Raw genomic sequence first — 27,770 nt, 5'->3', positions numbered from 1 at the left:
GTCGTGGGCTGCCCTGGGCTACTGTGTACTGCTGTGAGCTGCTGTGAGCGGCTGACAGATGACCGGTGACCGACTGCCTCAGCCCGGGAGAGCACAAGGCTCATAATACCAGCATGGGCCAGGGAGCTGTGTCCTACACAACTAGACTGAGAAACAATGGCTTAAGCCAGAGTGGGGGCGGGGGAGGTGGAAGAAGGTGGAAAAAAGAAAAATAAATAAATGAATAAATAAATAAGTGAAATGGGATGCTATGAGTAGATTTTCTCTCCACTCCCAATGTGAGTAAAAATAGACGAAATATTTCCATGTGACTTATAGTTCAGGAGAGTGACCATAGTTATTCTCCTCAAAAGAAGAATCACATCCACAGAAAAAAGCCTGACAGTTTTCTGCTGAAATTCTTTTATTGAAGATTCAAATCCATATATTTGCCCACATATCCATCCTAGAGGAAACTGGTTCTCTATGTGGAATCTGCCAAAGGGATCTTGGGGCCCTTCAGCATCAGAGAGACTCAGCATGTTCCATACTTTGCCAAAAATATTGCACCACGGCTATTCCTATAAGAGAAATCATATTTTTAAATGGAAGACTTTGGAGACCTTAAATTAAAAGTTTGATATCCTTAGATTGAACCAGGCAAATGAATACACACTATGAACAGTGAGCAGTTAACCACTGAGTTTCAGCATGGTGAATAAAATAATTCAGTATGCTAGTAAAAGCCAGTGTTAGGAGCCAAAGGAAAAAAAAATCTGTAAATTTCTCTTTTATCTGCCATTTAATAATATTATAAATTTTTACTTTTCCTAGCTTCAGTTTCTTCTTACTACCTACTTTCTTTCTCTTTTTCTCTCTTTCTCTCTTCTTACTTTTTGTAAAAATATTATGATGATCAGTGAACCATCTCACTCTTATGTTCCATAGCAGCATCTAACTTATTAGGAAGCTAAGATGATTTTTGGCTCTGCGAGAAAGGTTATCTCTGCAAATAACATACTGAATCCAGCACTTACACAACACTGTTGCAAAACAAGCATCTGTTGCCATATACTACTCCATCAGATCCACAGTGAGGCTTATATTCCATAGTACATGCATCTGAATAGTGGGTGCATTCAACCTGCCCATGTCCAAAAAGGAAAAAAAGAAAAAACAATTTCAAATCATTAAATCATAGAAAATGAACTTTTAAAAGACCTTGAGGGATCATTTAGTCCAAAATCCCACATCCAAAAGACATAGCCTCCGCAGTTTATATAATGTGACCCAACAGTGCTGGGAATATCGTCTCAGCAAGGGACAGCTCAGCTCAAGTCTAGACCACCCTTCTCTCTCATTCTCTACATCTCAGCGACAAATACATCCGGTGGATTCAATCTTGTACTTAATTTCCAAATTCGTCCTCTCCTCATCATACTGTCATTCAGGCTCTTGGTATGTCTTGCCTACACATTTGCAATTATCTGCCAATGTATTGCCCAGCCTCCATGCTTCATCTGAGATTTCAATTACCCTCCACACTGATGCCAAAGTGATCTCTTACAAACCAAATTAGATCTTGTTCTCCACCAACAGAAAGTCCCCTCATGACCTGTGCTTATCTCTTCAGTCTGATCTGCTCTGCCTCTTAGGCTAAGGACTGGATTCCCTGAGGGTTTCCTGCTGCTGAAAATCCCTGTACGTTTGCTCATGATGTCTTTCCTCCATTGCTTGGCTTTACCCTCTTTATCCATCAGACCAACTCCTATTCCTCCTTAAAAGTCAGTTTGTCTACTTTTATAATAGTTTCAGGATGACATTTCTCGCTCACCCACCAAATTGCGTTGTGTGCCCCTCCTTAAAATGAACTGTCATTACTACCAAAACCCCATGTTTACAATTCTCTTGTATCACACTTCAAACTCTATTTTATTATTGACATTCCACTCACACAGCTCCTTACCCCTGAATTGTCTCTATACTTGTTCGTGAATTTTTTTTTTGTGCTTTAAAAAAATAACTTCCTTTATTGTTATGAGAGTATCCTTGAGTCTCTAATTACCCTTGAAAGCCTTTTCTTAACCTGCTGATTAGTTGCAGTGTTAGAAAATAACCAAACGTATAACAATCTGCCCCAATTAAGGGCTATGAGTAAAGTTTGTGGAGTCTTCCTCTGGATAAATCAATTAACTATACTTCAGGTCATCTGTTTAGGCTGGCCAGGTGTCTTACCTACGACTCTATATAGTCATAGATAATTTCTAGAATACACAATTTTAACATAGGTTTTCTCTATGATAGTGAGGAATTATAGTAATATTTTATATTAAGAATAAATAAAATTTCTGCATATACTTACACACTTGTCATCATGAAGTTTTCTGAGGACAATTTTTTTATTCCTGGAAGAGAAAATTTTATTGACTGGGTAATGCATTTACTCGATATTTCATAATCTACAGAGTAAAACACAGTCCCATGTCATTCTGTGCTGTCTAACCTGGACTGAGAATGAGGATTTTTGGTTAATATAGTCAATTCTAACTGGCTAATATTGACCATTAACATCTTTGATGGATAATCATTTTGCAAACAAAAATTCTCAAGATCAACACTAGAAGACTGGGCATTTTAAAAATAGTCCACGAATATTAAGGTGAAAATTAAAGGCATAATATAGTGTGAAAATATTTTTTCAGTTAAGAAAAATAAAATATGCTCACATCCATTTCTGGCACTTACTAGTGTGGTTAATTTTGTGATAGTCACTTTTCCTTTCTGTGTATTAGATTCCTGCCTTCTAAAAAGAGGATATGAGATAATGTAATAGATAAGATCTTATCAGTCTTTCAGCTCCTATGGTTTTAGTAGCGCATGTGTTTGCATATCCCAGAGACTTCATTATGGATAACACTTGCTATTACACTTGACTGTAAATTTCAGAGGAGCTAGAAAATAAGAGAAAAGGAGGTGGAAAATGAGAAGAAAGAAGAGCTCATTTCTATGTGTATTCACTCTGTGTCTGTTGCTTAGGTAAACTTTGACATGTTTCATCACAGTGAATTCTAAACGCTGGTATAATTTCTATCTTACAAGTGAGAACACTGAAGCGTGTAGTGGATTGATTGGGTATTTGCCTAATGTCACAGATCTCCTAAGCGCAGTTTGGATTCTAATCCAGACGTCTGACACCAAAGTCCATGATTTTAACCACTAATCATAAAGTAGTGAATTCATATGGCTGGAATGCCTGGTAATAACCATTCTTTCATTTTCCTGGAAGGTGAGATGTTGCTTCTAGTAAGGAATTATATTTAATTTGGAGCGCTGGTGACAGCAGGGATTCCAGCTGGCTCCAACTACCCATTTGTACTTTCACTCTCTTCCCCAGACTTTTCCAGACAATCATGAGAAGCAACATGAATTTCTTCTGGGGTACAAAGGATAGAACAAAGTCTTATAATAATGTCCATGGCTAACAGCCTAAATAGAGAGAGCTGTCTTCTGAGTTCCTGGTATGCAATAAGAATAATGTTAACATAGGAGATTCATGGAAATTTGACCAAGATATATTTCCTGCCTGAGACCCAATTTCCTTAAATGCCATGTGAGAATAAAAATCTCTCTATATAGCAGCTAATGGCCAAGGGATAGTGTTATAGGAATGAGAATTTGGTTGGATAGCAAAGAAATATATATATCCTTAGAGATATAGGTACATTTATTTATTTATTTATTTATTTATTTTATTTTATTTATTTTAACAAAGCAATGTCCAAAGAGTATTGGAGGAGCATGACAAAAGAGGATTTGTCAAACCATGTTTTTAAAAACCAAGGAGATTTTGGCCAATGTGGACCTTGTGATCTTAAAAAAAATAGGTGGGGGGGGCTCTTCAAATTGAGTACCACACTTACTGGTTTAGGAAGCAATACATGCATTCATTACTGTAAGTTCTCCGATCTGCTCCACATATTGGTTTCAACTCCCTTGAGCATGCGATCCTGTTTCCTTCTTTCATGTATTTGGAGCAGTCTACCTGTAATTGGAAGAAAAAATAATGCTCTACATTCTCTTGCTTGAATTCTGTAGTCATTCTCATATCAAAATGGTAAGGAGAAAAACGAGTGGAAAGAGTACTAGCCTCTTCAACTTTTCAGCAAACATGTCCAGAAGATCTTCAATGGACAAGTTGCTGTGCTACAAAAATTAATCAGACCTAACACATTCCTTAAGCAAAATGTGAATTAGCTGTTTAAGAAGGGAATATTAATCTCCCCTTTTAGGGTTATAGTGAGAGTCCAAAGGAATAATGAATATAAAAAAAAAATTCAGAAAAGTTTAAATGCTACCCAAAGGTAAAAGTTCAATTTATCTGCTGTTCTCCTTTTACAAGGAAATTTCTTTTGTAACCTTTAAAAAAAGAAACGCCACCAGAAGAATCAGAGTGAGAAGAGTTTTATCTCCTGAGGTATTATTTCAGTCTACCGGGAGCCAGTTTAGCTGTGTATCGCCCCAGCTCCATTTACACATTAGCTTTGATTTCCTTTTTACAAAAACCACAGAGAAGGTTGCACTCACCCTTGTCCCTATTTGTTGATCACCGAAGACAGTGGGATGAGACGCAGTTAGAGAGAAGGAATTGGAGAAAAAGGAAATCCCACAGTTAGAAATGCAAAGCTGAATTCATTGTTCACAATAATTAAAACCATTTCCTGACATCCCTTGCCCGGGCCAGATGTAAGAGAGGTCACGTCTTAACTCAGGGCCAACTCTGAGTGAAAACAGACATGTATGTGATCCTGGTAAGAAAACATGGGGGAAATCCCTGGTCATTGGGGGAAGGGCTGTCACAGGTATCCACGAGTGCCTGTGGCCACGCCCAGTGTAGGGTTGCGTTATGGTCTCAAAGTTGCATAAGTGGTTTGTGAAAGGGCAAGTCAGAAACCTGAGGAATCCTGGATCCTGATCAGGAACTGAGTGGAGAGCCGACAATCCTTTTATTCTTCTCTGTCTCTCTTCCTGAAGGTCTGAACCACCCCCACTTTGTTAATTGGACCAATCCAAATAGATCCCTTCTAAATTATCTCCGGACTTTAACATTCTATAATTACTGAAGGCTGAATATATTGCAGTTAACATAAAGGTGTGAGCATTTCAAATGAATCCTAACTTACCAGGAGGTGAGACAGCCCATGTAGTAGCTGCCAGAGCAAGAATGGCAAAAGCAGTGATGCTCTTCATTGTGCTGGTGAGTGAGGGTAGTAGAGATGGGCTGCTCTGAGGCCAGAAGTCCAGAGAAGGAGAGAAGAAACAGTCTGACACACACACACATACAGTGGATATATATATACATGGAAGGCAGGGTCCCACCCTCATTACAACTTGACTTTTTCAATGATGATTGGCTGTTAACCCAAGCCAGGGCCTTTTTTTTTTCTTTGTCAAGGAAAGCTTCCTTATTATCTTGATTTATAGACAGTTAGAAGGTGTACGCCCTGAAACTCATCGACCGTAAGATATTTTGCGTAATATTCTTTGATTTCTTAACAAATACAATGGCAGGGCTATATTTGAGGACAAATAAATCACAGGTGTAGGAAGAAGAAATAAGAATTAAAATGACACATATAAAGGGTAAGTTTGCACAGTGACAGATAACTACTGGGATTAGTGGGGTGATCACATTGTAACGTATAAAAATGTCGAATCACAATCTTGTACACCTGAAACTAACATAACTAATATAATATTGTACACCAACTATACTTAAATAAAAAAATTTTTTAAAAGGTTAAATTAAATGCAGGAAAGTTGAAATAGACAATAGAAGCCTGAGGACATTTCTTTAAAATCTACAGTAGTAGACGACATTAATAGTTCGCACTGTAACACCTTGCTTTGCTAGAGTATGAAGATACAATGTTCTCTGAAGGTTTGTTAAATGATTAAAATAAACTGGTGAATTATTTAGAGCATTATTATTGCTATTTAGCAGATAGGACAACAAACTCAGAAAGATTAAATGTATTCTATTTAGTCCAGAGTTCATTATCAGGAGAGCCAGTTTTTCAAAATCCTAGGCCTGTACTTCTCTCCCAAAATATCTTTTCCCTCAGTAAGATACACTACTTTAATAACTAAAATGGATACAGTGGTACCTCGGTTTTCGAAAGTCTCCATTGATGTACATTTTCGTTTATGAACGCTGTAAACCCTGAAGTAAATGCTTCGGTTTTCGAACATGACTCAGAAGTCAAACATGTCACACGGCTTCCGCTGAGTGCAAGATCCTGAGGCCTCGCTGTCGGCTGCTTTTGAACGTTTCAGAATTCATGGATTATGTTACAAAACTGAGGCACCACTGTATTTCTAATGAAAATTCTGATTTTAGCTTACTGTCTCATGACTCATACGATTATAACCATGATATTCTGTTTAACACAATCCACTGCAGGACAAACTCAAAGATTGGAGAAGTTAAGCAAATTCTTCAAAGCAAACAGCTATTGAGTGATAGAATCTTGACCAAAACTACGTCTTCCAATTTCAGATCGTACGACTTCACAGTAACTGCATTTGTTTCTAGTTCTTTAAGGAACACCTCTCTCATTCATATTTTCCATTTTCTAGTATCACCTCTTTTCCTCAGTTAGCATTCTACAGTTTTAGTTTATGCCATTGTATAATTAGAATACTTATACCTCACCTGTATTTCAATGCTTCATCACTATTCGAAATATTAATATGTATACTTCAATGAAATGCTCTCCAGAAGCTTTGGTGAATGGGATAAATGATCTTCTTCCTAAGTTACAGTGAAGCATCTCATTAGACTCCCATGTTCTAAGAAGACAGAAATAAGAACGATGGCTCAGGGAATGTTAGAGCTGATGGGTCCCTGAACAAGCATCCGGGTCTATAGTTTTCAAACTTTTTGCTGTTGTTTAATTAAGAAATGGAACTTTCCCCCTCTCAAATGTAATTCTATAAGGCACACAATAAAAGAAGCAGATTTTTAAAAAGACGTTAACTTAAATGGAAGCAAGACAGGGCTCAAGAGTACCTACATTTCCACATTTCCACCACACACCTCAAGGTTCCATGTAAATCCACTTGAGAACTTCCGATCTAGACCCGCCCCTCAACCAAAAAAAAAAAAAAAAGTGAGGCCAGTCAGTGAATCAGACCCCCTGATTCTTTCTGCTTTGCCATATTTTCTCACACCACCACACGGCCCTTTGTCAACATGGGATTTCTGCCCTACTTCCTTTTCCAAAGAAGGTGAGGATCTGCCACCTGGGTCCTAGACTCAGCTCTTCACTACTTACTGGACATCACCTTCTGGATATCCCAGAGCACCTTCGAGGTCAACATGTTCTCCCAAAACCTTGAAGCTAAATCTCATTTTTAATGGCTTCTCTCCAGTGTCACTATTAATAATAATAGTTGTCAGTAATAACCCAATCCAGGAAAGTTAAGGAGTCTTCATTTCCTCTCTGATTTTCACACTGTCATCTAATGTCTTACCAACTGGGTTTTAATTTGTGGGTATGCTTTCTTCTCCAGGAAGAATATAAGTTTGGGGAAATTTTTTCCCCTTTTTTCACGCACAGTTCAAGAATAACGGTGCAGAAATCCACCTCTCATGTTCCTCCCTTTCTGGAAATTCTCATGGGAATGACAGAGAAACTAATCCCATCAATACATTCTAACAAGACTGAATTTTTCTTTCTTTTGCCACCTACTCAGTAACTAAGGTTTTAAAAACAATGCATAGAATGATGTTGAGCTCAGCATCATCTCAATATATTGCCCAAATGAAAAGTCACTTCAAAGAATCCACACCCATTTCTATTATGAATTGCTCAAGGTTCTTGTTTCACAACAAACTGAGTGTCTGTGACTATATGGTAGCCACCCCTCGATGAGGACTTGCACTGCACATGGGTCCCCAGCCGTCCCTATGTACCCCATACTAGGGGTGCGTTTTGATCAAGAAATGTGGATGTACAAAATGGTCTATTCCTTCTTTTTCTCTAAATAAAATGACATCTGATTCTGAGCCCCTCCGTTCTCCCTGGATTTGGGGAGATTTGGCCCCATTCATTATTGCAGTTTATGAGGATGTAAGATGCTTCAGCAGTGCTGAGAAAATGAGAGCAGGCCCTCTGGTCTGGACAATCTCGGTTGTTGCCTGGCATCCTAATGGCCCAAGGCAGCCATAAATGGGTCCCTTCAGTGAGGTTGCTCCCTGATTCTGTGCCACACGTAGGACATGGTGAATTTTGACTGAGACTGAGAACCCCTGAACTTAGGGTTTGGCAGACACTTTTCGTAATCACACACTCAGCAGTTTCTGCCTTTTCAGTCTTGGTCAGTGTTAGAACTCGGTTCCTTTCATTTTTCCTGAAAGTTTTATTCCTTTTGTTTTGTTTCCTTTCTAAAGTCTTCAAACCACTAGGTGTCATTTCTTGCCTATTATTTATGCATTTGTCCAGTTTAACTCAAACATCCTCTAAGGCAAAAGTACACACCTTTACCTGCCAGCTTTATGATGAGAGGGAAGGAAAGCTACAAGGAAACTAGTTAATAACTTTTAACTACTGCTTTCATTGTTGATGCTGTATTATTATTTCTTGTTTGACATATTGATACTAAAACAACTGTATCAAAATTCCATTCTTCTTTAGAATCTTATCGTGTGCTTCCAGGTAAGTGTTGATCGGGGATTAGCAGCTTCACCAGGAATCCTTCAGTGGCCATGTAAAACTCGAGCTCATCCAACCTCTTTTGAGGGTACAAGAACAGCCTCTGGGTGGGAAAAGATGTGGCATTTCCTGTTTGATTCACGTCTGTCCTGTAACCAGAGGCCAGGACCGAAGCAAATATCCTTTGTGGACACAGTTCATGTTTCGAGAACTTGGCAACAGTTCTGGCAACTTTCTCACTTAAAGTTTTACAAGCAGTGTGGATCCAGAGATGTAAATATAATAAACTGGCAACTTTTCATTTTATCACTTGTTCTCCGTACTTCTTTTATGGAAGCCAAGCCTTTGGCATCCACTTTTCACTGCCAATGCCATTACTATATGCTAAAAACTCTGTACTTTCTCCTGACCCATGTTCCATAGATTTGGAATTGCAGTACTCCACAAATGAGCAGAAGTGACCATTTCTGTAGATAATGAACACTTTTACAGGATCACTGAATACAAAATCCATTCCTTTTCTCCGAAAACATAATCAGAGAGATAATTTCATTTACATGAAGAGAATGGAACTCGTAGTCATGAGGCCAGAGAGACTGGTGTAAGGAATATGAGCGTAAAAGCCACACACTTGAATTTGGATTTCTGATTTACACCTATTTGGGTGAGCTCAGAAAATTACTTTCCCTCTGTTGGCTTCAGGATTCCCATACATTAAATGCACTAGCTAAATCATCTCTAATTTTCTTCTAGCTCTGTCAGCCTAGGATTATATCAACCTAAAATAAAATAACCTTTTTCCTGAGATTGTCTTTATCACTATGTATCATACATTTAGCTGATAAAAAGCAGTTAATTAGTTGAAAGTTAATACAATGTTAATTACAACAATACACTTCACAGCATATTTTTCTGGTTTCATGCTGCTCTTTGCATTCCTCCTTAGCTATAGCTTTTGCTAATGATTCTGAGAAACACCTCATGAATCTAGCTTTTCTGAGGGTGGGGAGTTACATTTTATAAGTTCTTATGTTCATGTAACTACGTTGTTTCCAACCATCAGGGCCAGCAATTTTTAATTTGCAATATCTCTAAATTCTTTGCAGAATAATGGTGCTCCCCTATCCTTGTAGGCTTCATGTCATAGGCCAGAACTGAGAATGTCTGTCCTAAATTTCCTTTAAAAGTTTTATCTTAAGGGTCTAGGTTTACTCAACAACTTTTAATAAGCAATTGCTCCATACCAGAAATTGTACTAGGAACTGGGGATATAGACAAGAATATTAAACTGTCTCTTTGCTTAAAGAAGACATAGTCTAGTGAGAGAGATGGACTTGTAAATAAGCAACAGAACAATGACAGCTGGTAATATAGGTGCAAGGACAGGACGTTATGGGACCATAACAAAGAAATAATTAATTCACACTCTGAGAAAAAAGAGGTCATGGAAGTCTTCCAAAAATAGTCTGCACCTTTAATGAGGTGAGAACAAATTAGTCTAGAGTTTAGAGGGACGGACCTTGTGAAACAGAAGGGAAAAATGGGAGAAGGACCAGTGGTGGATATGTTAGGAAGAGGGGACATGTAAGATCAGATTCAAGAAAATTAGTCAAGGGCATAAGGGAAATGCAATGCAAGAGTTGAAGATGGAGAGGTGAACAGAAGCCCTTGCATGTCTGGAGTTCGTCTTGGGAGCTGGCAACGCTACTGAAAAATTTTAAGCATAATACCATCCAATTTGGGTTTCAGACCATTATTCTGCCTACAGTGGAGAATGCAATGGAAGGGAGAAGGCTGACGCAGGAAGATCACTTATGAGGCTGTTGTGGTCAGTCTGGATGATGATGGCTTGAAGCAAAGAGCTTATCAAAGTTGGTGATTAACTCTGTGGAGGACCCAAGAGCGTAGGGAAGACAATGCCGAGTTTTCAGGTTTGTCTCTTTTTGCTTTGTTCTAGTGCAGGGTGGCTGGAGTTCAAACAGGGGAATTAAACAAATCTGCTTGGAAGAGGTCATTTGGATATTAAACAAATACACAAGGATGAAGACACGCAAGTCGGTTAGGTTACTGAAGAAGTCCACTGAAGACAAAAAGGGTCTCACATCCATAAAAGAAGAAGAAAATAAGGTAAAAATGCAATGTAAGATGTCTACAGGCTTGAATAATATTTACAAGCGCTGGGAGGAAGGCAGCACATCAAAATAACCCAGAAGGAGCTCTACGGTCAAATGAAAATTCCATCAAGAATGACAAATATTTGATTTATTTTCCTGGGACTGATCTTCAATTGACAAAGCTTTCTCTCTGTTCTCCTTCATGCTTGAAGGATGACTTACAGTCACATATTATTTAGATAGAACTTTAATTTCTATGCTGTGAAGGAAAAGGGATCTATCTGTGTGCCAAGATGGTGTCAGGGAAAAAATATGTCGTTATGCTTTTTTAAATGAGAGAAACAAATGCCATTGGTAAAGGCCACAGAGAGTGTTATTGAAGGGCACATTCTCTTCATTTACTATAACCTAACTGTTTAATATATGACACTGGCCTTGGTCAAAGTCAACTAAGAAGGTCACAAAGAACATTACATTGGGTCTTGCCATGTGCTTTTCTCAGTTTCAAGCATGTATTAAGTGTTTTGAAATGTTAACATTTATTATTTTCTATTATCATTATCATAGAATGAGAAGTGTGGTTGGTATTTAAAAGTATAGAAGGGAGCAAAGAGAAGACAGTTAACATACAAAGAAGAAGGAAAAGAGACAGATTCTTACCCCTTGCTGGTTTATAGCCCACAGGTCAAATTGGGCCTACCACCTATGTTTGTAAATATAGTTTCATTGGAACACACACATGTATATTTATTTACATAATGTAAATTCATTTATTTACACAACAGCAGCATTGAGTCATTGTGCCAGACACTAAATGTCCCTCAAAGCCTGAACTCTTTTCTATCTGACTCTTTACAGAAAAGTTTGTTCACCCATAGTCTAGACATGGGCTTTCTGAAGACTTGAAGGAGAGAGGAAGACTTCAGGTGAGTTCCTTGCATGAGAAAATAAGGAATTTGATAGTGATAAATCTATTAAAACCTACATTCTGAAAATGGAAATACGAAATACTAGTTATAGAGAAATATGTAACCTGTGGTAGTGACCAGGAAGAGATGACAGAAATACCTTTGCTGTCTTTAGTCCTCTGAGGATCACTCGTCACTTTTGGGTTTAGAATTATAGCGCTGGTTTCTGAAACCTCAGTGAGATGGGCCTGATTTTTAATTGCCTCCCATCCATCAGGATATAACTTATCCATCAGGAGACAACTCAGAAACTTACTTGATATTTAACGCAACTATTTTGTTGTGACCTTTTTGTATTCACCTCTAATCTGTGTCTCAAAAAAATAAACTTTCAGTTTTTTAAAAATCCTAAATAATGTGTTCAACACATTCACACTTGTATCCCCAGTCATTGATCCTCAGTCCAGTCTCTATTTTCCTTTGTCCTCATCTCATTCTTGGCCTCCACTCCACCTTGGACCTTTACTGGGTCCTTGGGCCTTTGTCCATGTCTCATCCCTTTCTAGACAACCCGATTGTCCACCCTACCCTGTTCCTAAGCCATGCTCTTTCTCTGGTGCTCAGAATGATTACCAAGGACTGGTTAAGTTCTAAGCATGGGATAACAAAGTCTTTGTGTATATTACCTAATATTCATAATCATAATCAAAATAATGATAATAATAAAAGAAATGTAAAGGGTTTGTTGTGTATATCTCCATAACATGTTCAAAATGATATAACAAAGCAACTACTTCTCAAAAAATAATGTCTTGGTCATGACATGTATAGGATAGCCTATAACTAACCAGGAAGGAGATATAGTCTCACATGTTATAGAATCTCTAAACCATCCCATACATCCTGGAATTGCCAAAGAAAATAGCGTCATTTTTGTCTCACTTTTTTTTTTTCTGAAATTTTCATGCTTGAAAAATTTCAAGCCTTCTTTCTTTCTTTTTTACTTAATAACAATACAAGGGGGAAAAGCATAGGAATTGATTTATTTTCACTTCGTTACAAAGGAAAAGGATTACAAGATTGGCCTAGTGACAATTTATCTAAAATTTAAAAAGCAGAGGAAAAAATACAAAATGAACTTCCCAAATCCAAGTAGGCCTGCCATTCTGGGCACAGTTCTTCTGAAGCTGAGCATAACTTGAACAGGGATGGATTCTCCACAGGCTTTCACCCTCTAGATGGTGTTCAGCACCAGCCCAGAATCGGAAAGTGAACAACGTATCTCAGTACTGTCACAAGACACCAGTAGCAAGACTCTGAGCAGGACAGTTACCGGTTGTTTCATCCCACCCCTATCCAAAGCATGTGTCCCCTGATAGATGTTTCATGTACTTTAGCTCACTAATTTTAGTAGCCTCTAGCCACGTGTAGTTATGGAGTACTTCAAATGTGGCCAGCCCAAAATGAAATGTGCTGTAAGTATAAAATACATACCAATAGCAAAGATTTAGTAAAAAAAAAAAAAAAAAGTTCATATTGATTATACTTTGAAATAATAGTTTTGATATATTGGGGTAAATAAAATATATTAAAATTAATTTTACCCATTTCTGTTATAGCTACTACAAAATTTAAAATTCCATATGTGACTTGTATGATGTTTCTATCGACAGTGCTGTCCTAGAGAATTACACACATAGGTAACTCTCATTTCCTTAGCCTTCTCCCAAACTATGGAACTAAGGCCCTGACATAAGACATTGCTAAGAGGCAACATGATTGGATATAGGAAATTACTGGTTTGTGTCACCGGATGGGGCCTATGTGACTGAGAGACAGTTATACTACTCCTGGAAATAGAGGCGCTAAAAAGGGGAGCTGGGGAGGTGACAGATAGTGAAGGTGACTATCTGTCATTAACTCTTTAAAAGAACATTTCAAATATTAAATCAACACATAAAGTTTGAGTCACATAAAGGCTGAGTCATAGCTGGTTGGCTTTATGTAAAAAACAATTTCCTACTAGCCAGGCAGTGGCAAAGAAATCCCAGAAAGGGTATTCTGCTGGGTGTACTTTTATTGAACAAGTAGTTGGACAGACAGCATTGTGATCAGGAGGTTTTTAGAGCAGAGACTGGGTGGAGATGTCTCTGTGCCCTCCAATCACAGAATTGAGGAGGAAAGAGATGGAGAAGACTGAAAGTCAGTGAGTCCATTCCCCTCAACAGCTCTCTATTGTTTTCTATAGTTAATAAGACGAGCTCTGAAGAATTCTTTGTATATACAGTTGGTGAAGGGAGGCAATTCAGAATTGGGGCATACACTTTCCCTCATGGCTGTCACCAATCCTCGCATCATTCATCCTAGAAGAGAAGATGGGGTGGTTAGATAGCAGAAATTCAGAGACATTGTAGAAATATGGGGTATGCATTTATAGCTGTGCCATGGTGAAAGAAATCCATAGATTTCTACATTCTGCCAAGAACTCGCAATTTAAAATCACTTTCACATTTTATTCAGTTGAGCCAATGGGCATTTATGGAACACCTAGTATGTACCACCTGTTGAGAAAGATACAAAAATGAACTCTGCTCTTGATTACATGTGACCCTCACAGTAATGCAGAGAGATAAGCGTTACTAACATCATTTCACAGAGGAGGAAACTGAGCTTCAGAGAAGGTTAGTGACTTGCCAAAGTGTCACATTTGGTCAGGACTTATATCTAATTTCTCTAACATTAATGTTTTAACTCTTATAGTTTGTTTTAGGTCATGAGAATATATTCAGCTATTTTCCTTGCCTGACTCATCTAATAGTCATTAACTCTTTAAAAGAACATTTCAAATATTAAATCAACACATAAAGTTTTTGGTTTGTTTTTTTTTAAAAGGGGTAAGGGCCTCAGGAAGTTCACTCCCACATAACCATCCATCTTCAGCTAGTACTGCCTGGGACTCTAGTAGCACTATCATTTCACACTCAAACTTTCAGCTTTCACATCGAAATTAAAATTAGGAGATTTCCTTTGGTTTGAGAGTGACAAGCTATGGTCTTGTTAAACCCATGAAAATCTTCGTTATTGAATTGAGAATCGTCATTTATTCATCTCGTAAAATAGTATTTGTATTTTTCTTAATATAGGAATTTCCTTCCAAGGTGGCTAAACTTTATTTGAGATAATGCCTTCTCTAAAGCCCCTGGTTTTCAGAATCTCCAGACAACTAAAGGATAATGACAGAACATCAGAAATAAAGTTAGAAAATCTATATTGGACCCACGATATAATACTGAACAACTCTGATAAATTGCAAGATTTTTCTCAGGCTGATCTTCTGTAAAATAAGAAAGATAATGATCCCTGCCCAAATCACATGACCATCATGAGGAGGCAAAAGGAAAAATCACATAAAGCTCTAAAGGATTACATTAATCTTAGTAGCTATTTAATATAAAGTACTTTTTAGATAGTAAGCAAAAGTATGGGTTTAAGGCTCCTTAATCTATTTTTCCAGGAATGCTGTGATTGCCTAGCCTTTTATTCCATTCTTGGGATTCCAGACTCTCTCAGAGAATCTTCTATCCAGGAGCAAGTTTCAGGCAATAGGTTCTGTTCTTCAGGATATGCCTCCATAATAGTTATCAGAGCAATGCTGAGCCATGACCCACCTGTACCACCTCAGTGTATCAAAAATCATAGCACTGAATCACAGAGGGAACTGAAACCGTGCCCTGGGCACCTTTTGTTCTAATGACTTGTTGCATCAGCTACATCATGAATAATTCCTACCATTAATAATGACTGCTATGCAACCCTACTGGGAAGAAAACACCCAAAAATGAAAGGAAGGAACTCCCTTACAAACCTTTTGTGCTTAGCCCTGGCAAGATTTTTTATTATTTGAATAAATACATCTTATCGGTGTTATCCTATGGCAACTTCCTCGTAAAGAAGTTTTTGTCAAGTTGTCTACGTGAGATTGCAGCAAGGTGTGCTCTAAGGTGTGGTCTATAGGACTTCTATAAAGATTATATTTACCTCCTGTTCCTCACATATATGTGACCAGGAGTGTTTGTGCGATGGGGGCACAGTATGTTCTGTCAATAAAATGAGGGCGAAACCGTTAAGAATTGATGTGGAATAAGAGAGCAAACACAATACGGGGACTATAGCCAAAGTGTAACCCCTCTCTTTATAGGTGTGTAAAGACCCAGAGTAGATAGACGGTCTCCTGATTTCATCCCAGTATTCCACCTCCTCTATCTGCCTTCCAGCTGCTTGTGTAAAACTAGAAACACCTAGCTTATAGCTCTCGGTTTTCTAGTTTCCCATATCAAGGTTCACTGAGTAGCTCTTTACATTATGGGCTCATCTAGTGTTGCTTAAGAGCCTTAAATCCGGCAGAGTAGTTTCCAATTTCATTACTGCCAAAGCTATTTGTGACCGTGGAAGGGAGTAAAAACAGTTGTGGATAATAGTAAATAATTATTTATTAAGCATGATTTATTAAAATATTGTTTGCTTGAATTAAATATATATTTGTGAATATCAAATATAAATTTTTAAAATATAATTCATTAAACATATTAAAAATGAATAAGCACTATGCTGAGGTCTGTTTCTTTAAGTTCATACTTTGGTCTCTTAGACGTAACAAATAATAGTGATAGCGAAAATAAATGCCATTAATTATTAGACACTGCTAAATGCTTAAAAGTCAGTATTCATTTAATATTTTCAATAATCAGTGAGCTCTTTAGTTTAGAAATTTATGTGATTTGTCAAAGGTCTCATATATGAAGAACATCAAAACCTGGAATTTGAGCCCTTATTTATCTGGTAGCAAAAATTTTTCTCTTATTTGAAAATTCCTAGTTTTTTTCTCCATGTTGCATATCATCTTGCTACAAGAAGAGATTCCTCAAGCGCAGCTGCTAGGGAGAATGTCAAACTCAGGAATGTGTGTCAAAATATCCTTGTAAGAATTTAAATGAAAAAGTCATTTTGGGAGACAGTTTAACACAATGTGAAAATGCAAGGATATTGGGGTTACTCAGAAATCGTTTAAATCCAGTTCTGTCGCAATCTGACTTCTCTTGGTCTCTGTCTCATCTTCTTATTGTAGATCACAGAAAAGACATACTCTGTGAAACTGCTGTAAGGGATAGTGCTACTAAAAAGTCTATTAAGGATCTCAGTAAACAGTAAATATCTTTCAATAGTAACTATTGTGTTATTCTTCCCACATATTTTAGCAACCACTTAATTATTTTCACAATGAACATATGAGCAGTTCTGGGGTTACCTGACCTCGTATCACTTCCCTGGCCAGAGAAATGTCCATTACCCAGTACAGAGAAGAGCAGCAGAACCAACTGGTCCTAATGCTATAATCATAGACGTCAGTGTACTTACAGAGGCTGGCATGCTGGGTGTTGTTGTTCCTTGGGTGCTATTCTCCTCACACTTCCCTTCGCTGCGTATGCGTGTATTAGTTTGGCGCATTCTAAAACAGAACAGAACCAGTTTCAAAGATAGAACAAAACCCAAGGATCAGTGTGGGTGACATTTGGGTGTCAAACCAGAACGGCAATAAGGGTTAGGGCGTAGGCTCTGCATGCAACTCTTTTTTTTCCAGTAGGCATAATCCAGGTTTAGTCTCTGTCTTCTGATTTAGCTCCAGATTTGTTCCCCAGCCTTGGATCTATTTTGTCACATTTCATTCATACTCATAGAACTGCTGTGTGTTGGAAATAAACTTGAACATCATCTAGTCCGAAAGCCATTGTGTTACAGATGGGGAAATTGGATCCCAGAGAGAACCTTGACTTTATTGAGTACGTATAATGTGACTTAAAGATTATAAAATATATTTTATATAAATATACACATGTAAAATATAAAGAAAATATAGATTCCATACATAAAAATATATTTTACAAAATATAACGAGACATAATCATATAATCTGCGTATACGTGTATTAGTTTGGTGCATCCTAAAACAGAACAGAATAAGTTTCAAAGATAGGACAAAACCCAAGGATCAATGTGGGTGACATTTGGGTGTCAAACAAGAACTGCAATTAGGGGTAGGGCGTAGGATCTGGAAAGAGGTAACTTTCTGCATATTATCAAAGGAATCTTTGACTCCCAATTTTTTAAGGAACTACTGCCTTGGATAGAACGGTAGTGTAGTGGAAAGAAAAGAAAACTGTATTATCCTCAAATCAACAAGGTTAAAATCCTATATGATCTACTTCCAGCTTTGTGACATTAAACAAATTACTTGGACTCTTTGAGCCTCAGATTAACCCTCTGTACAACGATGAGAACACCACTCTATAGCAGGTACTGAGGATTCAGTGAGGGACTGAATGTGAAAGTGCCTTGTTCACGATGTGAGAACACACAAAGCACTTGTATAAAGATTTTATTCTAAGTATATGAACTGCAGAATGCTTCTTCATTTATGAGCTACTTGACTTAAAAAGAAATAAATGGAAACTCAAATATTTTTCAAGGCTTGGAATGCAAGATATCAGACCCATCCTCACATTCTGGGCCTTTCTTTAGAGTCCTAAGAAAGAATATGCATGGACTGCAGTGTAAGTCTGAGGTGGGGTGGGTGGAAAAGTTCAGATTTGCCACTATGCTCTCATTTAAAGCTAGTCAAGTGGAGGCTAGGAAAAGCTGAGGAATGTGAATGGAGGAGAGGGTAAGATAGCATTTGAGCAGAAAAACAACAACAAAGCTACAACCAATAACGAAAGTATTAAAACAAAATCTTTGTGTTTAACTTAAAAATTATAATTCTCGATAACTGTGTGAAGTCAGTTGGCTCAGAGGCCTGGTTCCACTTCTCCAGTGAAGAAACTGAATCTCAGAATGATGAGGTAATGGGCCCACAGATGCACAGATAGTAATAAATCTGCGAGCAGAGGCCAGGGCTGCTATTTGCTCCACTGAGCTTTCTTTCGCATGCTACCTCTTTCTGCTGCAAGAAGACTCAGGGAGGATGTGAAATCCGTGACTAGCAGGTAGTCATAAGGTCCTAGAGATTATAGGCTGCGCTGCAATGATTCTTGACTTTTTTCTGTTAGACAAAGGATGGATGATGTTTGCCCTCCTATAAGTAACATGGGCTTAATCGAGATTTTCTCCAATTATAACCTCACCACTTTTTCCTTTCTCTCCCACTCAGTAAAGGATGTAAGCAATTTTATTAAAGGGATAACCTTAAATCTTTTCTATTTTATATATGATGAAGATCATTTGCAAAATTAAGTTTTGAACTGCTATGATTAGTAGACTGGTCGCAGCACACCTCAAACTGTTATCGGTACACTACCGTGGGTCAAAGGGTAGTCAGGAACATCTACCCTGGAAGACACGATGGTTTGACTTGTATACTTACAGGTTTTCATGACAGAGCATGCAGGGGTTGTTGTATGTCTGGCCATCGTCACCACAGACAGGGTGTAAATCCTTTGGGCAAAGGTAACCCATCTTGGGCAATACTCGGTACTGTTTGCACATCTCAGAATCCTGAACAAGCAAAACATAAATCAGATTTGCTTCAGTGACACTCAAGAGGGATTAGCTGGGGGAAAACACCTCTTGACTTCCTCCACCACATTTGAATAAATGATTTGCAAAGGTACTGTAACACAGGTCAGACAAACTCATATATTTATTTCACACCATTAATAGGTAGATTCAACCTCCTGGATTTGACTTATTTTTACTAAGGAAGGTAAGCAGCTAAACCAAGAAATAAGAAAGAGCAAAGCAATAAGAAAGTAGAAACCCTACATGATATTGGGCACAGAGAAACTGAGGCATGCCCATAGGAAGAAAACTAGGATGATGGTAATCATGCAAAAATAGTATCTTTTTTTTTTTTTTCTTAAATGGAGGCACTAGTTACATGTAATCTAGAAAGGAAAGACTCAGAGGTAAATACTAATTAACTGCCTGGGCTTTTGAGTCCCAGCTCTGCCACAGAACTAGAGGAACGATTTACCTAACTTCTCTGAACCTTAGTTTCTCATTTGAAAATCATGAATAGCTCTTGTCTCGTATTGGTGCTTTATGAGATCAAATCAGATAATGCATTTAAATGTATGCAGAACACAGTGTTTGGCACATACTAAGGGCTCAGTATATGTTAATTGTTAGTATATTTCCCAAGATAAAATATATATATTTTTTCATGTATAAGATGGAACATATTTGTTCCTTGTAGTCTTTCAGAAGTGTGAATTCAATAATGATAATAATAATAACTTTATTAATTAAAGAAAAATAGATCCAAAGGAAAAAAAAAAAGACAGAGAAATTTAAAAAATAGAATTATGGAAGATTTAAATATAATTGTGTCAATAGTTACGTTAAATATTAATAAGACTAAGTACTCTAGTTAAAGACTAGAGATAATTAGCATGGAAAAACAAAAAGACTCAACTATATAATGTTTACAAGAAGTATACTTTAAATATATCTTTATATTTCAACCAGTAGGTTGAAAGTAAAATGATAGACAATATATACATGTAAACATTCATTATACAAAAGCTACATATCTATATTAATATCACATAAAGTACCATTTAGGACAAAAGGTATTAGCAGAAATAAAGAAAAAAATTCCTAATGATAAAACAATTGATTCATTAATATCAAATCAAACATGCATGTATCTAAAGTATAGTTTCAAAATATATGAGGCAAAAATCGACTGACTAAAAGGATAAATAGGCAAATTTGTAAACATATGGAAATATTAACTTACTTCTTTCAGTAATTGGTAGCAGAGACAAAAAATACCAAAAAACCAAGGTATAGAATATTTGAAAATTACCTAGTTTGACTTAAATGATAGTTAGACTTCTATATCTAACAACTGCAGATTACGCATTCTTTTCAAGTGCACATGAAATTATTGCCAAATAGAAACTGTTAAGCAACTGTCAATAAATTCCAAAGAACTGAAGTCATAAAATGCACGTTTTATGATCACAGTGGTATAATACTGGGGTTCCTATGTATTTAGGAACTCTAAATAACTCATGCCTCAAAATAATCATAATAGAAATGTTTGAACTGAATGATAATGAAAATGTAAACTATCATATCACAGCAGCTAAAGCAATGATTTGAGGGTAAGATGTAAATAATTACATAATTAGAAAGAAAGTTTTAAAATCAATGATTGAAACTTACATCTCAAAAAGCTGACAAAAAATAGGCAAATTAAGCTCAAAGAAAATAGAAGAAACCAAATAATCAAGACGGGAAATTTTTGAACCAGAAAACAGAACAAAGTCAAACATTGGTTGTTTGAAAAAATTACTAATTAATAAGCCATTTGAAAAATTGACAAAAAGGCAAGCAATGCACATTACCAATATTAAGTATAAAAAGGGAGGTCACAATATTAATACAGATATTTAAAGAATAATGTGGAAATGTTATAAATAATTACATGCCAATATATTTGACAACAGATGTAACTAACAAATTCCTTGAAAAGCACTATCTGAAAGAGACATAAAGAAGAAATAGAAAATTTAATAATATTGAATCTTTTAATATTCATTTCAGAGGCATAAAGAAGTACTTGTTTTCTAGTTTGTTTTGATGAATATTTCAAACATATAAATGGACTTTGGATTGTAGTGAGTTCCATATCAATAGAGATATTAAAGGAGAATTTAGATAAGTACCGTCTATGTATCACTGACAAAGGTAGGACTAAACCATTAGATTTTCAGTATATACAGAAGGTGCCAAAAAAATGTATATACATTTTAAGAAAAGAAAAAACTATTAAAATTGTAATATTCAATATGTACTAAAAACAAAAGATGAATACAAGTCATGTTTGACTTCTGCAATTACAAGAGGTGCTCAAAGTGGTTACCATCAGCGTCCAGACACTTCTAATTATGGCAAACTACTGCTTGAGAAACATTGACCAAAGTGTCGACTTGTATACATATTTTTGGCACCCGAGTATATACTAAAATAATATGTGTATATATAGTGTATATACATATATATGTATATATAAATATAATATAATATACTTATATATAGTAAATATATATTTATTAACAGTGTAACACACATATATAAAATAAAATATTATTCTGTTAGAAGAAAGAAGGAAATCCTGCCATTTAAGACAATTTGGATGAAACTTGAGAGTATTATGCTATGTGAAATAAGTCAGGCAAAGGACAAATACTGTATGATCTCACTTATATATGGAATCTTAGAAAGCCAAACTCAGAAACAGAGAGTAGAATGGTGGTTACCAGGGGCTGGGATTGGGAGAAATGGGGAGATGGCCGAAAAGTATAAACTTTCAGTTATAGGATGAATAAGTTTTGGTATCTAATATAAAGCAGGGTGATTCTAGCTTATAATACTCTATTATATACTTGAAAGTTGCTAAGTGAGTAGATCTTAAATGTTTCACCTCAAAAACAGAAATGGTCCCTATGTGAGGTGATGGAGGTGCTAGATAATGCTACGGTGGTAATCATTTTGTAAAATACAAGTGTCTCAGATCAACACGTTATACATCTTAAACTTATATAATATGTGACATTGTAATAAAGCTGGGGGGAAAAAGAACAGATTTTTGTGACTAGCTCTTCTCCATGCCAGAAATCACCAGTGTAGTGCCTAATTTACTGGACATATGTAATTGTTATATATTTCACTAGTGCAAGTCATCTATTATCCTAGCTAAGTCGGGCAAGTAATTAGGTAAAATTCATGTTTGATACCTTTCTTTCTTCTTTCTGGGTCACTGACAAGGTGCTAAAGTCTCCCTTTTAGGGCCCACTTTGAGATGATGCTCTCATAATCCCTTTCCTCCTTTCTGCTCCTGACCTTGCCAAAGCTCTACAACAGCAATCCAATTAGGCTAATTTACACTAAGATATACACCACTGATGGCCATCAGGCTATATTTTAAATAAAAAGTTTTAACTATTGCGAATTACTGATTGGTGGCATTTCCCAAGTGGTCAGCACGGCACTCTAGACTATTGGGCAAAGGATTTGGTTTGAGGAGGGGGTGTGAGAGGAAGCTGGGTGAGGAATCTTTTTGGTAGCTGACATTACAGAATTGAGGCTCCCAGCCACTTACATGACCACCTGTGAGATAAGTCACATTCATTACACACTCACTTTTAACAAATTAAAAAATGTACTACATGGGCTTGGAATGGGACTAATAATCTCAAAGAGTGACACACTGATGACTAATTCCAGAACTCTCACCAAACATGAACTACATTTAATCCTCAAAGGACCTGAGGCTGTACTGAATCAGCCTTTCCCAGACTTTTCTATGAAAATGAGATTTATAGAGGGCAAGTGGCAACAGGGCCCCCAAAATAAGCGAATTAAGTAAAAAGGTAGCTTTTCATAAAGAGTCATTCTTACCAGAGTAGAAATATGGGAATCCTCTTCAGAAGATCTAATGTGCGATGGCTTTTCTTGAAGTTTTGCCCTTTCCAAAGCTTCTTTCTGACTAAAAAAGAAAACAAAAAGTAATTTAAAGTTTTATTAACAAAGATTAGCTCCTATAACTTCCAGAGGAGAGTAAGCAATTCTAATAAAATATGATGGAAACATAGAACATTCTATCAGAGAACAACTAGGATAACGTGAAGAAAAGCACGCAGCTGGGAGCTTTGATCACTTAATAGATGTGCAACCTTGGACAAGTTGCTTAAATTCCTTGAGTTTAGACTTTTTAAGACATTTAAAAAAAGTATAGATAACTCCTATCTCAAGGAACACACTACAAAGAGCTAAACGAATACTGATTATTATTATTGTGTTCAGTGTTTTTCAAAACCATTGTCATCATCATTATCTGTCATGCCCATTGATCTCCAAATGTGGTTGTTCATCAGAATAACTCAGTGACCCGTTCTTAAAAACAAATTCCTTAGCTGTGGAGACTGACTTCATATATCTTGGGGTCAAATCTGTATTTTTTTTTATTTTTATTTTTTTTACAATAACACTTCTTTGTTGGGTTTGATCTAGTTGTGGAACAAAATTCTGGAACAATTTCTTATAACTATGATCCTGAGAGTTGAAAAAAGTTTTTTTTTAAGTGAAAACTAGTAAATATGATGGTTAGAATTTACATGTGAATTTACTGTCTTCAAGATTCAGGCATTCTTTGTCCTGTATCGGGGCCCAGAATCTAAAGACTTATTTTAAGGATCTTATGGTTCATTTTAAACAGCAGTTTCTAAAAATGCAGTTCGCCTACCACCGGAAGGGGTAACAGGATCCTTTTACTTACAAGACATCTCTGCACATGTAGCACTGGTTTTTGTATAACTTCCCATCAGCTCCTCGCACGGGATCATTCTCTCGAGTGCACAAGAGCTCGTCATTCCTCAGATGCCTCCGAAAGTTACCACACTGGTCCTAGAATATGAGAAAGGGGAAGTGAACATGGCTGTTTCCCTTCTTGGCTTGGTGGTTTTCTCAAACTTGGTTTTAGGAGGTCATCTCTTGGCTCTGGGCTCAGACTCACTGCACTTATCCCGGCAAGGGAGGCCAAGGAACACCCTGACTGTCTAAACTTTCCATCCTCTGCTTCATTCCGAACCTCTCTGCACTGGTCCTGGAAATGCAGGGAAACATAAAACCCTCGATAGACCTTCTTGTCTCCCTTACCTTTTCCTTCCAGCCTTCCTATCCCCCATTTTCCACATGAGATGCACCCTTGACCAAAGGACATTTTCACGAAAATCTAAGTCTACAAGTGTGATTATCACTGTTAAAGGACTGAATGACAATGTCTTCTTTGCAGTCTTGAAAAGTGCATAGAAAAGGCAGCATCATGCATGCACCTATTGATTTGTGGATGCTGAGAAAATGATCTGGAGAAAACAGAAAAAAGACATCAAAGAGAGAAGCTAAAGACAGGCTTTGAGATTAGTTTACCTTGCCTGAATTGTTAAAATCAATGTCAGCAAGCTCCCTGAAGCCTCATTTCACATTTAGTGTCAGATAAGCATGCACCTGAGGTGGTAAGGAATTTTGCCCTCTATTTTTCAATCCACATTTCTCTCAAGAAGAGAGACTAAAGCAATGATTGACACACAATGCAGGAGAATTCTCTACAAAATTGAGAAAAACATTAAATATTCAAGTCAGAAAAAGAAAATCTTATAACCCAAAGTGATAATATTGCCAAAATCAATTTTCTCTGAGGCAAAAGATTAACATCTTCCTTATCCAAAAACTTGAGGAGAATGGAAGATCTGAGGATGAAAATTAAAACTGTTTTCTGTATATCTTTTGAGAAATAACCTTTGCATCATTTGAAGACTGGTCACGTGGTTTTTCTTCATCATTCCCTTTTCTTTCACTCGCTTCTCGCTCACTGCAGAATAAAAAAGGACAGTGTAGTTTTTCCAGGGTTATTTTGAAAATTTTTAACCAAGTATTTCTCCGATTCTAAACATTAGCGAATCTAACACTACTTTCTCATATCTAAAATATATCTGAAATTCTTTCTTTACTAATGAGTTCTGGTTGTTAGAATTTTCACAATTTGTGGCAGTGCTATCAGCTTTCCTAAATTCAGTTACTATATTGTTATTCAGAATGATATATTGCAAGGCCATTATGTTTTTCCTTAGTAGACTCTATTATGTCTTTCATGTAGAGAGTTGCTTCAGTTCTCCTTTTCATTTTTTCTTATTAAATCACAACTAAACTCTCCAGTATAGATTGTTCTTTACATAGTTCTACAGCTTTAAAGTTTACAAACATTTAAAAATTACATTATCTCCTTGAATCCCTACAAATCTATATTATGAGATTATCATTCCCTTTATACACAGGAGGAACTGAGGCTCTACAAAGTAAACTGGCCTGTCCCACGTTACTTAGCTGATATGTAAGGAGCTGCTATTATATTTTTAATGTGTGATGTCAAGTGCCTTAAGTTTTCAATTAAGAGGAACTATTTTCTGGCCAACAGGCACAACGTATCAAATTGATCAATAAACCTCTTCACGTACAAGATGCTCTGACACATTGCACACTTGTTGACGTGCATCTTGCCATATGGACCTCGAATTGGGTCATTTTCTCTGGTGCAGATGAGCTTTCCATCTCTCACCATGCTCCGAAATTCATGACACTGATCCTGCCAAGAGGAGCAAAAAAGATGTTACTACACTAGTCTGATCTTAAACACTGAAAACATGATATAAACTCATAACACTTGAGGGGGGAAAATCTAGAGAAAATGACATTTTATAGAGATGGAATGTGTTTGAAAGGCACTTTAGTCAATTTCTGCTTAGAATCCTCTCCACGGCATCCTTCTCAAATAATTGTCTTGCTCCAGTGGAATTTCACTACCACCTAAGGCAGCCCATACCATTTTTATACAGTTTTCTATTGGGCTGAGCCCCAAATCTGTCTCCCAGCAACTGTACCCATTACTCCACACAGAAAAAGCCCTGAAATGAACTAAAAGATGCTCTTCTGGCAAGACATACTAAAATGTAAACTTTTATCTGGACATTTTCTATGTATATATGTATAAAGAACATTTAAATTGACCAAGATTATCGGTAGAATAGATGGTCTATAGAGATCATCTGAAGTTGTGCAATAAAGCCTTTTCTCAAAGCCGTTCATGTACCAAAATGTATAACAGATATCCCCAATACAGTATTTTTTAAAAAATGATAATTACTATTAATGTTTCATATTGTTTAGTCAGTATAGACCTATTGAAAAGTTGCCTCATTAATGGGAAAACCTCCCTAGGGAAATTCCAATATTTTACTTTCATAATTGGAGTTCATAGATGGATTAGAAGAGACTGTCCTTTGAAGTCAAATGCATAAAATCCTCTTTGAACCCAAGGTCCATAAATTTAGTACCTATGTTTTCTTCTATGCAGTGTATTGTTTCAGGTCTTATGTTTAGGTCTTTGATCCATTTTGAATTAATTTTGGTACACGGTCGCAGATAGCAGTCTAACTTCATTCTTTTGCATGTGGCTTTCCAATTTTCCCAGAACCATTTTTTGAAGACGCTGTCTTTTCTCCATTGTATGTTTTTGGCTTCTTTGTCAAAAATTATCTGTCCATATTTATGTGGTTTTATTTCTGGGTTCTCGATTTTATTCTATTGGTCTGTGTGTCTTTTTTTCTGCCAGTACCATACTATTTTGATTATTGTTGCCCTGTAGTACAAGCTGAAGTCAGGGAGTGTGAAACCTCCAGCATTGTTCTTTTTTCTGAGGATTACTTTGGCTATTCAGGGTCTTTTGTGGTTCCATACAAATCTGATGATTATTTTGTTCTTTTTCTTTAAAAAACGCCATTGGGATTTTGATGGGGATTGCACTAAATCTGTATATTGCTTTGGGTAATATGGCCATTTTAACTATGTTGATTCTTCCAATCCATGAACACAGAATGTCTTTCCATTTCTTTGTGTTTTCTTCAATTTCTTTTAAAAATGTCTTATAGTTTTCAGTGTAAAGGCAAGGGAAGTAAAAGCTAAAATAAATGAATGGGACTATATCAAACTAAAAAGCTTCTGCACAGCAAAAGAAACCATCGACAAAATAAAGAAGCAACCAACTGAATGGGAGAAGGTTTTTGAGAACAACGCCTCCGATAAGAGGCTACTATCCAAAATATATAAGGAATTCATACAACTCAACAACAAAAACAAACAAACAATCCAATTGAAAAATGGGCAGAGGACCTGAAGAGACATTTCTCCAAAGTGAAGAAATGCTCAACATCACTAATCATCAGAGAAATGTAAATTAAAAACCACAGTGAGATATCACCTCACACCAGTTAGAATGGCTATCATCAACAAGACAAATAATAACAAGTGTTGGAGAGGCTGTGGAACAAAAGGAACCCTCGTATACTGTTGGTGGGAATGCAGACTGGTGCAGTCACTATGGAAGGTAGTGTGGAGGTTCCTCAAAAGATTAAAAATAGAATTACCATATGACCCAGCAAT

General features: G+C 36.7%; 2 protein-coding genes across 3 annotated transcripts in view; both read right to left on the bottom strand.

Annotated features, from left to right (window-relative positions):
* Positions 1-385: 385 nt before the first annotated feature.
* Positions 386-5,287, bottom strand: LOC109451110 (double-headed protease inhibitor, submandibular gland-like). Its single transcript, XM_019739040.3, has 6 exons — positions 5,160-5,287; positions 4,564-4,571; positions 3,900-4,021; positions 2,342-2,384; positions 1,017-1,123; positions 386-560 (listed from the first exon to the last, which is right to left on the bottom strand). The coding sequence occupies exons 1-6, from the start codon at positions 5,224-5,226 to the stop codon at positions 515-517; spliced, it is 393 nt and encodes a 130-aa protein (XP_019594599.1). The 5' UTR covers positions 5,227-5,287; the 3' UTR covers positions 386-514.
* Positions 5,288-12,466: 7,179 nt separating this feature from the next.
* SPINK5 (serine peptidase inhibitor Kazal type 5) overlaps positions 12,467-27,770 on the bottom strand; it is an 83,220-nt gene continuing 67,916 nt past the window's right edge. For both annotated transcript variants that reach the window (XM_019738993.3, XM_019738996.3), the window contains 7 exons: positions 25,790-25,917; positions 25,074-25,146; positions 24,055-24,182; positions 23,178-23,265; positions 19,132-19,262; positions 17,131-17,221; positions 12,467-14,078 (listed from right to left, as the gene is read on the bottom strand). In XM_019738993.3, coding sequence (XP_019594552.3) covers positions 14,070-14,078; positions 17,131-17,221; positions 19,132-19,262; positions 23,178-23,265; positions 24,055-24,182; positions 25,074-25,146; positions 25,790-25,917 — 648 coding nt within the window. In that variant the 3' untranslated portion in view covers positions 12,467-14,069. The remainder of the gene's footprint in view (positions 14,079-17,130; positions 17,222-19,131; positions 19,263-23,177; positions 23,266-24,054; positions 24,183-25,073; positions 25,147-25,789; positions 25,918-27,770) is intronic.

The sequence above is a fragment of the Rhinolophus sinicus genome, chromosome 5, assembly GCF_057876585.1.
Source record: "Rhinolophus sinicus isolate RSI-liver-muscle chromosome 5, RSI-T2T, whole genome shotgun sequence".
NCBI lineage: Eukaryota > Metazoa > Chordata > Mammalia > Chiroptera > Rhinolophidae > Rhinolophus > Rhinolophus sinicus.
The sequence above is the reverse complement of the archived record's forward strand: the minus strand, read 5'-3'. Positions and strand labels throughout refer to the sequence as shown.